Source organism: Bos grunniens, chromosome X (assembly GCF_055505025.1).
Source record: "Bos grunniens cultivar Pamir isolate PY7600 chromosome X, Bosgru_T2T1.0, whole genome shotgun sequence".
Classification (NCBI taxonomy): Eukaryota; Metazoa; Chordata; class Mammalia; order Artiodactyla; family Bovidae; genus Bos; species Bos grunniens.
Window position 1 is genome coordinate 12903433 of NC_141194.1, and position 11384 is coordinate 12914816.

Here is an 11384-nt window from a genome sequence, read left to right on the forward strand (position 1 = left end):
GGAATGGGTTACTGGAAGATTATTGTAATTCTTTGGTGGCATCATGTTTCCTTGAAGTTTTGTGTTGTTATCTTCACATTTGAAGTAGCAGTTACCTCCTCCCAAACTACTTTCAATCAGCCCTGTTAGAGATTCTGACAGTTTCTCAGATCTTCTATGGATGCACTTGCTCAGCACTTATTGTTCCTTCTTATGACACAGTTCTTAATCTTGTATGCCTTGTTCTCATCCTGCAAAACACAAGGCCAAGTGCTGACAGCCTCCCTTTTATTTTCCCAAAGATGGCACTGCAGCTTAAATTTGTGGTCTCTCATGGCCAACAGATTTGGGCCAGCAAGTCTTTCTGTATGTGTTCACTCACCATCAGGAATGTGACCAAGGAACTGGCCGCAGGTTGATGGTGTGTGTAAGGCCCATGGAGTGCTGAAATGCCTCATGGGTAGCTGGAGGATGCCCAACTTATAGTCAGGCTTATGGGTGGGCTTCTTGATGGTGCCCCATGGGACATTTAGTAGGATCCATGTTCCTTTAATCCCTTTTGAGAGTCCTATCTGCCACTCTCCCAGCCTCTTCCCCCTCCCCACCTCCAGTCATGCAGTTCACAATTTAGTACTGGGGAACCTGGTTGCTCAGGTATGCACTTTCCTGGGAGAAATCATGGGCCAGGATCTTTTCTAGTCATAAACTGTGCTGCCTTGGGGTAAGGTGATGTGAGTAGTCAAACAGTTCTTCTTACCCTCCCAGTGCATCCGGACTTCTGTTATTTTTCTCTAGCATTCTGCTTGAAACTTGGACTTCCACAAAAGTTCTTTCACCTCTGGGTGATTGTCTAAAACAGTGTTTCCCAGAGTTTCCTGGACTGTGGCTGAGAGGGCCTAGAGCTGTTTCTTGGACCCTGTTGGGTCCAGAGCCAGAACTGAGATCTGTGTGCCTATTACCAGATGCATGGCTAGATGAGACACCTCCTGGGTCCTTTCATATATGGTGCTGGATCCCATAACTCCCACAAAGGCACTTTGTGAATGGATGCCAAATTGTCATTGACAGGGGAACATGAACAAGGGATGTCTTATTCAGCCATGCTACTGACATCACTCCTGGTAGTTTTAAGTTTTTAAATGAACTTCCATAGTGTTTTCCATAGTAACTGTGCCAGTATCTATGATCCATTTTGAATTAAGTTTTATGGATGCTATAAGATTAGGGTCAAGGTTCATTTTTTCCCATATCAGTATTTCATTAATTTAGTATCATTTGTAGAAAAGTTTCTATTCCTTCCTGGATTACTCTGATGCTGTTCTCAAAAATCTAATAACCATGTAAGTGTGATTTATTTATGGGTTCTTACTCCATTCTGTTAACCTGTTTGTTGATCTTTATACTGGTACTACATGGTCTTGATTTCTGTAACTCTTGAAATCAAGTAGTATAAATTTTTCACTCTTCTCTCTCTAATTGTTGAGATTTTAGAAAACCTCTCAGTGGTTCTGAGTGTGTAAGTATTTTCAAATTGTTTCTTAAAATTTCATTTCCTAACTGAGTTTATGAAAGTCACAGAATATAAGGTCACACAGAAAGCAATCATATTTCTATATACAAGTAATAAACAACTTGTCACAGAAATTTGAAAAACAGTAGTATCCACAATAGCTTGTTCCCTCTCCTAAATGAACTACTTAAGTATAAATTCATCTGTATACTAAAATGTGCAAAATGGTGTTAAAAGAAATCTATGAAGACCTAAATAAAGGGAAAAACATACGTAGCTTGTGGATTAGAAGACTCAGCATAGTAGTAATACTATTTTCCTCTAGGGTGATCTATAGAATCCTTGCAGCCAATCAAAACCCCAGTACGATGTTTTGTAGACATAGACCAGCGAATCCTATAATTTATATGTAAAGGCCAAGGAACTGGAATAGCTAAAACAAATTTGAAAAAGAAGAACAAAGATGGAGGAATGACTTTCAGTATCAAGCTTCAGTAATCAAGACAGTATGGGATTAATGATGAATCAGTGGAGCAGAATCAGAAGTCCTCAAGTAGACCATGTGAATATAAGCATTTGATCTTTGACAAATATACAAAATCAGTTTATTGAGGAAAGGATAGTCTTTTCAACATATTGTTTTGTAACAATTGGTCATCCATCTGTAAAAACATGAACCTTGACCAAAAATCTCACTTCTGATACACAGATTAACTTGAAATGGGTCATAGAAAAAAATGTAAAACATAAAGGTATAAAACCTGTAGAAAAAAACATAGGAAAAAGTTTTTGTGAGCCAAGGTTAGAATTGATGCCAGAAGCACAAACCCAGAAAAAGTCAATAAATTGGACTTTATCAAGATTTAAAACTTTTACTGTCAAAAATACTGTCAAGAGAATTAAGAGACAAGCTATAGACGGGAAGAAAATATTTGCAACTCATGTTTTTTGACAAAGGACTTGTGTCCAAATTATATAAAGAACTATCAAAACTCAGTAATAAGAATTCTCAAAGCTCAACCAACCCAGTTTAAAAATGGGCAAAGGATGTGAACAGATACTTCACCAAAGAGGATATAAGGATGGCAAATAAACATGTGCAAAGATATTCAGCAATGTTAGTCATTCAGATCAGATCAGATTAGACCAATCACTCAGTCGTGTCCGACTCTTTGCGACCCCATGAATTGCAGCACGCCAGGCCTCCCTATCCATCACCAACTCCCGGAGTTCACTCAGACTCACGTCCATCGAGTCAGTGATGCCATCCAGCCATCTCATCCTCTGTCGTCCCCTTGTCCTCCTGCCCCCAATCCCTCCCAGCATCAGAGTCTTTTCCAATGAGTCAACTCTTCACATGCGGTGACCAAAGTACTGGAGTTTCAGCTTTAGCATCATTCCTTCCAAAGAAATCCCAGGGCTGATCTCCTTCAGAATGGACTGGTTGGATCTCCTTGCAGTCCAAGGGACTCTCAAGAGTCTTCTCCAACACCACAGTTCAAAAGCATCAATTCTTCGGTGCTCAGCCTTCTTCACAGTCCAACTCTCACATCCATACATGACCACTGGAAAAACCATAGCCCTGACTAGCCGGACCTTTGTTGGCAAAGTAATGTCTCTGCTTTTGAATATGCTATCTAGGTTGGTCATAACTTTCCTTCCAAGGAGTAAGCATCTTTTAATTTCATGGCTGCAGTCACCATCTGTAGTGATTTTGGAGCCCAGAAAAATAAAGTCTGACATTGTTTCCACTGTTTCCCCACCTATTTCCCATGAATTGGTGGGACCAGATGCCATGATCTTCGTTTTCTGAATGTTGAGCTTTAAGCCAACTTTTTCACTCTCCTCTTTCACTTTTCATCAAGAGGCTTTTTAGTTCCTCTTCACTTTCTGCCATAAGGGTGGTGTCATCTGCATATCTGAGGTTATTGATATTTCTCTCGGCAATCTTGATTCCAGCTTGTGTTTCTTCCAGCCCAGCATTTCTCATGATGTACTCTGCATAGAATTTAAATAAGCAGGGTGACAATATACAGCCTTGACGAACTCCTTTTCCTATTTGGAACCAGTCTGTTGTTCCATGTCCAGTTCTAACTGTTGCTTCCTGACCTGCATACAAATTTCTCAAGAGGCAGGTCAGGTGGTCTGGTATTCCCATCTCTTGAAGAATTTTCCACAGTTTATTGTGATCCACACAGTCAAAGGCTTTGGCATAGTCAATAAAGCAGAAATAGATGTTTTTCTGGAACTCTCTTGCTTGTGCCAACGGATGTTGGCAATTTGATCTCTGGTTCCTCTGCCTTTTGTAAAACCAGCTTGAACATCAGGAAGTTCATGGTTCACATATTACTGAAGCCTGGCTTGGAGAATTTTGAGCATTACTTTACTAGCGTGTGAGATGAGTGCAATTGTGTAGTAGTTTGAGCATTCTTTGGCATTGCCTTTCTTTGGGATTGGAATGAAAACTGACCTTTTCCAGTCCTGTGGCCACTGCTGAGTTTTCCAAATTTGCTGGCATGTTGAGTGTAGCACTTTCACAGCATCATCTTTCAGGATTTGGAATAGCTCAACTAGAATTCCATCACCTCCACTAGCTTTGTTCGTAGTGATGCTTTCTAAGGCCCACTTGACTTCACATTCCAGGATGTCTGGCTCTAGGTCAGTGATCACACCATCGTGATTATCTGGGTTGTGAAGATCTTTTTTATACAGTTCTTCTGTGTATTCTTGCCATCTCTTCTTAATATCTTCTGCTTCTGTTAGGTCCATACCATTTCTGTCCTTCATCGAGCTCATCTTTGCATGAAATGTTCCTTTGGTGTCTCTGATTTTCTTGAAGAGATCCCTATTCTTTCCCATTCTGTTGTTTTCCTCTATTTATTTGCATTGATCGCTGAGGAAGGCTTTCTTATCTCTTCTTGCTATTCTTTGGAACTCTGCATTCAGATGTTTATATCTTTCCTTTTCTCCTTTGCTTTTCACTTCTCTTCTTTTCACAGCTATTTGTAAGGCCTCCCCAGACAGCCATTTTGCTTTTTTGCATTTCTTTTCTATGGGGATGGTCTTGATCCCTGTCTCCTGTACAATGTCATGAACCTCATTCCATAGTTCATCAGGCACTCTATCTATCAGATCTAGGCACTTAAATCTATTTCTCACTTCCACTGTATAATCATAAGGGATTTGATTTAGGTCATACCTGAATGGTCTAGTGGTTTTCCCTACTTTCTTCAATTTCAGTCTGAATTTGGCAATAAGGAGTTCATGGTCTGAGCCACAGTCAGCTCCTGGTCTTGTTTTTGCTGACTGTATAGAGCTTCTCCATCTTTGGCTGCAAAGAATATAATCACTCTGATTTTGGTGTTGACCATCTGGTGATGTCCATGTATAGAGTCTTCTCTTGTGTTGTTGGAAGAGGGTGTTTGTTATGACCAGTGCATTTTCTTGGCAAAACTCTATCAGTCTTTGCCCTGCTTCAGGCAAATGCAAATTGAAACCATGATCACAGACCACCACACACAGTGATAGAATTGCTAAAACAGAAAGTCCTGACAGCATCAAGTGCTGTCACCTGGAACCATCATGAATTGGTGGTGAGAATGCCAAATGGTACCCCACTCTGAAAAATCATTTGTCAGTTTCTTATGAAGTTATATATACACTTAATCCTGTGACCCAGCAGTACATAAACGTTAATAGCAATTTTACATGATAGCTGAAACTTGGAAACAACACCAATATCCTTCAAAGGATGAATGGATAAACTGAGTACAATGAAATAGTATTCAGTGAGCAGAAGGAGTGATAGACACAGTAATTTGAATGAAACTCAAAGGCATTATGTTGAATGAGACAAGCCAGTATCAAAAGGTTAGGTACTACACGATTCCTTTTATTTTACATTCTTGAAAAGGCAAAAGTATAGTTCTGGAAAACAGACCACTGGTTGTCAAGGGTTACTATGCATGTGGTAAAGGTTTATATGTCAGTGAGTAGTACCAGGGAGCTTTTTGGTTACTGGAACTGTAATGTACTCTCTTTGTGGTGGCAGTTACACAAATCTATATGTGTTGACATTTGTAGAACTATACACTAAAAGGAAAAAAGTCAGTTTTACCATATGATAAATAAAATTTTGAAAAATGTCAGACGTCATTCTGTTTTGTGAATCTTTGTATATGACCTTGTTTTTGTTTTGCATTTTGCTTTCGCTTCCGCTCTACCCCCACCTCTTGTTTTGGCATAGGTCACTATTATTCACTGGTCTCTATACGTCATAGGCCTTTTTAATTTGGAAACCCATATTCTTCAGTTTTGGGAGTTTTCTTGATTTTTATTGACCCCCCATTTTCCCTGTTCTCCCTTCCTGATATTTTTCTGACACTGAACTTCTTAGTTTGGTTTTCTAATTTTTCTCTTCTAGTTTCTTTTTTTTTTGGTCTATATGTGGAGACTTACTTATTTTTAAGCTCTAAATCTCCTATGTTTAATAACCAAGAATTCATTTTTTTCATTATCTGCTTGTTTCTTATTGGTGACATCCTGTTCTTGTTTTATGGTTGTAATATCTTCTCTTAATTGTAGTTTTTCTTCTTCCTCAATACTTTTTTATTTTGTTGTATATACTTCTCATTACATACTTTCCTTCAATAGCTGATGGTCCTTCTCTGCTTATATTTAGGAGGAGGATGAGAATGCAGCCTGTTGTGGGACTTGTCATCTTTGAGCTTCATTCTCCCCCAATTTGACTGAGCTGTAGAGTTGGGGAACTCCCAAAGACAGTGTCATTGGCTTTTTCTTCTTGGTCTGACTGGAGTCCTCAAGGAAGAGACTCTTCTGGTCTCTTGCATGTAAGCAAGATGTGGTCTAGTGGAGCAGAGGACTCTGGTTCTCAGCATTCAGGGTATTGATCTAACCCCCCTATTTCCAGTCTAGTTTTTTGTCGTTAACTGTATCTGTGTGTTGGTATTCCAGAGGTCATCTGTTTGCCTTTCAAAGGAATAAATCTTCAGTGTTCTACCCTAGTGGCAAGAAGAATTTGGGAATCTGATTACTTCTGAATCAGACTTTCAAGGAACACTTCTTTAAGACAGTCCTCTGTCCTTCACTTTCACTTTCATAGATATCTGAGACTGCCAGTTTGAGTCTTTTAGGGATTCTTCTATGTAAAATCAGACTGGTTCTTGTTTTATCTCCATCCTTAGCTTGCAGTGCACTTTTATTTACTTGATCTGAAGAAGTGAAAAAGTTCAAGGTCTAGCTAACAGAAATCTGAAGAATCATCAAATGGCGCTCTAGTCATGGCCTCTCAGTCAGTTCCCAGACTGAGTTTACAGAAGCCTTGAATAAAGGGGCATCTTAGTTACCTGCAAGAAGGACCCCACTCTGCAGCCAAAAGTTTATAGTTAGTCTTTCTCTCAGACTTTCCCAAAGAGCCTTGTGCCCATTTACCAGTGTGACTGTGCACTTGGGAAAAGGGACTCATCAGATTTGGGGAGGATTACTGAACACAGGCTCTAAACTGACATTCATTCCTGAAGACCCAAAATGTCCCTATGTTTCGCCAGTGAGAGTAGGACCTTCTGAAGATCATGTGATCAGTAGAGCTGAAGCTCAGGTACATCTCACAGTGGGTCCAGTTTATCCCCAAATCCACCCTATGGTTATTCTGTCCAGTTCCCTCAAGCATCATTGGAAGAAACGTATTCAGCAACTGGGAGAATCCCCACACTTGTTTTTCTTGGGTTAGCTAATTCATTCAGCATTCATTAGTTTGCCTTCCAGCTTACCAGTTTTATTGCTATCACCTCTTCCCTGTTGTCTTCCCTATCCTTGTGTGTCTATGACCCCCACCCCACCCCTAATTTAAAAAATTGTTTTAGTGTTCCAGTAGGGAATGAGCTTGGTACATAGGTTCAGTTCCAGCTTTACTTGGAACCACCATCTTTATTATTTTGCTGGGTGATGGTACTTAATCCTATGGTTTTGCAGGCCATCCAACCTCACAAATTTATGTCTAAAGCCCCTCTTCTCTTTCTTCTAAGCTCTAGACATACATTTACAACTGCTTATTTTACTTTTCTCCTAATATACACATCTCAGATGCTTCATTCCCAACTGTCTCCTTGAAATGTCCATTTATCATCCAATCTTCTTGTTCTCAATTAATCCCATACTACCAACCACCGTCTTGCTCAATTCCAAATCCTCTACCTTCTTTCCTACATCAGCTTTATCAACATGTCCTATTAGTTCTAGATGTAAAGTATGTCCAGAATCCACCTCCTCCTCTCTGTGGCTACTACCTTGATCTAAGCCGTTTTCATTTCTCACCTGGTTTCATACAGTAACCTCCCAAATGCTCTCTGCTCTGATTCTTGTCCTGCTACAATCCATTGTCTACACAAAAGACAGAGTGAGAGTTCTGAATTTGAAATTAGGCCACATGCCTTTCCTGATTCAAAGCTCTCATTGCTGTGCTCCTTCACTTTGAATGGCATCCACACTCCTTACTCTGTCTGCCGGGTCCCTGCCTAACTCTCTGACTTTAGTTCCTGCCAAGGTCTTCATCGTCCCCTCTGCATTTGGTCACACAGGCCTTGTGGTTCATTAAACGCACCAAGCTTGTTCCCTCCTTTGCAGCCTTAGTTGTTGCCATTTTGTCTCATTGAATATCCTTCACCTGTATCTTCACAGGGCTCACCCCTCACTTCATTCAAGTCTCTTCTCAGTAGAATCAGCTCTGAGAAGCCTTCCCTGACCACGCTCTGTGCCTTTCTCCCAGATCCACCATTACTCTATTACAGCATCTAATTTCCTTCTGAAAGCCTTCTGAAAGTATCTCTGTTTTTTAACTTTCTTATCTTTCTCCAGCCATTTGAGTATAAGCCCTCTGAGGGCATTGGTTTGAACTGTTTTGTTCCTTGGTGGTATCATCACACCCAGAGCAGAACCAGGCCCTTCAGTTCAGTTCAGTCACTTAGTCGTGTGTGACTCTCTGTGATCCCATGAACCGCAGCACGCCAGACCTCCCTGTCCATCACCAACTCCTGGAGTCCACCCAAACCCATGTTCATTGAGTCGGTGATGCCATTCAACCATCTCATCCTCTGTCGTCCCCTTCTCCTCCTGCCCTCAATCTTTCCCAGCATCAGGGTCTTTTCAAATGAGTCAGCTCTTCACATCAGGTGGCCAAAGTATTGGAGTTTCAGCTTCAACATCAGTCCTTCCAATGAACACCCAGGACTGATCTCTTTTAGGATGGACTGGTTGGACCTCCTTGCAGTCCAAGGGACTCTCAAGAGTCTTCTCCAGTACCACAGTTCAAAAGCATCAATTCTTCGGTGCTCAGCTTTCTTTATAGTCCAACTCTCACATCCATACATGACCACTGAAAAAACCATAGCCTTGACTAGACGGATCTTTGTTGACAAAGTAATGTCTCTGCTTTTTAATATGCTGTCTAGGTTGGTCATAACCTTCCTTCCAAGGAGTAAGCATCTTTTAATTTCATGGCTGCAATCACCATCTGCAGTGATTTTCGAGCCCAGAAAAATAAAGTCAGCCACTATGTCCACTGTTTCCCCATCTATTTGCCATGAAGTGATGGGACCAGATGCCATGATCTTCGTTTTCTGAATGTTGAGTTTTAAGCCAACTTTCTCACTCTCCTCTTCACTTTCAAGAGGCCCTTTAGTTCTTCTTCACTTTCTGCCATAAGGGTGGTGTCATCTGCATATCTGAGGTTATTGATATTTCTCCCAGCAATCTTGATTCCAGCTTCTGCTTCATCCAGCCCAGCATTTCTCATGATGTACTCTGCATAGAAGTTAAATAAGCAGGGTGACAATATACAGCCTTGACGTACTCCTTTTCCTATTTGGAACCAGTCTGTTGTTCCATGTCCAGTTCTAACTGTTGCTTCCTGACCTGCATACAGGTTTCTCAAGAAGCAGGTCAGGTGGTCTGGTATTCCCATCTCTTGAAGAATTTTCCACAGTTCATTGTGATCCACACAGTCAAAGGCTTTGGCATAGTCAACAGAAATAAATGTTTTTCTGGAACTCTCTTGCTTTTTTGATGATCCAGCAGATGTTGGCAATTTGTTCTCTGGTTCCTCTGCCTTTTCTAAAACCAGTTGAACATCTGAAAGTTCACGATTCACGTATTGCTGAACCCTGGCTTGGAGAATTTTAAGCATCACCTTACTAGCATGTGAGAACCAGGCCCTTAGTAGATAGATATTCAGAGACTATTGGATGGTAGGAAGGAGGGTAGGTAAATAAACTCCTGTTGAGTTCCATAATGATTTTCATCATGTTTGTTCTTCTGGGATGTCTCAGAATTGAGCCTTTATATAGACTTCTTTCCCACCTTGACTGATTCTACTTCAGAATGCCTTTATGTGTCCCTCTCTCTCCTTGTCATTAGGTCTGTTTTAGGGCTCAGAGTTTGAGTTCCCAAATAGCAGACTGCAGATCCTCTTTTCTACCTTTAGCTGAGAAGACACACCTTCAGCCACAGATGCAGGATCCTGGATGACACTTTAGTGTAAGGACACCCAGTGTCCTTTCTTATCCCTTGGTCCTGATCCAGTATGGTACTGGATTAGAAGCAAGAGATTGAAACTAGAAATGTAGTCTTGATGACCCACCTCTCAGTATTAGGAGTCTGCTTTTGCTTTTCTGCTCACTTTCAATCAGTCTTTTCATTTTTAACATCATTCTGTGCCAGCCACTGATCCTGTTAAAAACTGAGTGTGAGACATAGGTGTGGGGAGGAGGGAGGGTTGATCAGTTAGTTTCATTTCATCATCAAGAAAGGAATTGAGAGACTATTGTGAAGCCTCCTATGTCCTGTCACCAGCTTCAAATACAATGCCTCCCAGTCTACTCCTCCTTGAGTTATATGGCACCTGAATGCTTGTGGGTCCAGTCATAAGTTTCTTTTTAATATCAGATGAAGTGGGGATGAACCCAAAAAATGACCCCTCTCTTCTCTTTCTTTTGTACAACTCAGGAGGTTCATCAAGAACGGATTGCATTGGAAAACCAATTGGAACAACTTCGTCCAGTCACTGTATTGTGACCCTCCCCCACAAGATTCAAGTAACAGAGGGTGACCTTTTCTGCCAAGATCTTTCCTGAATGTTTCAACGCAACTACTTGTCATAGATGTCTGAGACTGTGTCAAAAGCTCTGAGCAGCGGAATGTAATCAATATCACCTTTTCTCTTGTGCTTCACGCGTACATTTTTACTGTGGTGGAAAAAATACAACTGATTGTCACACTTAAAATTGTAATTATCAGTGGAATTTATCTCCCATTCTTAAGTATTTCCTCAAGGTGTTAGATGTTGCTCCTTATTGAAAACCAATCTTCTAGCAAATAAAAACAATTTAGAGCATTATTTATTTAAAGAGTTTATGATTTGTATAAGACCTTGTAACCCAGTACCTTCAGTATGCTTGTTTTATTTTCATATGTATATCATATATAGTAAGTTGGTTTCCTGAATAATTGTGATTCCAACTAGATAGTCTTTGGCATGATGATGATAGAAACAAAAACTAGAAGTAAACAAAATCATTAGCTTTAGACTGGCACTTTACCCTCCACCACTATATATATGCCAAAAACTGCTTCTCTAGTGCCATCTTGATATTATATCTAGCTATGAATAATACATGACTGTTGTTTTCTATGGAATAGCAAAGACTTATTCAGTCTTACACCTCTGTGAAGTAGTAGTTTTGTCCATGATCCGTTTAACTTGTCCCAGCTAGGCTGTCAACACAGATAACTCAGCCCTTTCATGCAGGTTTTTGGACAAGAGCAATCTGCCCTAACTGCCTTGCCCAATCAAATTAAATAACTAGTTGCCAGATCTCTACTT

The 11384-nt window shown here is 40.5% G+C and overlaps 1 protein-coding gene across 26 annotated transcripts in view; it reads left to right on the top strand.

The window, feature by feature from the left end:
• The window catches only part of REPS2 (RALBP1 associated Eps domain containing 2), a 246625-nt gene extending 235727 nt beyond the window's left edge, over nucleotides 1-10898 (top strand). For 25 of the 26 annotated variants that reach the window (XR_015158496.1, XR_015158495.1, XR_015158497.1 and 22 more), the window contains one exon: nucleotides 10508-10898. Coding sequence is in view for 21 of the 26 variants with exons in the window: in XM_086386766.1 (XP_086242892.1) it covers nucleotides 10508-10576 (69 nt within the window). In the remaining 5 variants the exon portion in view is untranslated. The remainder of the gene's footprint in view (nucleotides 1-10507) is intronic. The other variant, XR_015158499.1, reaches the window with a different exon arrangement.
• Nucleotides 10899-11384: the final 486 nt, after the last annotated feature.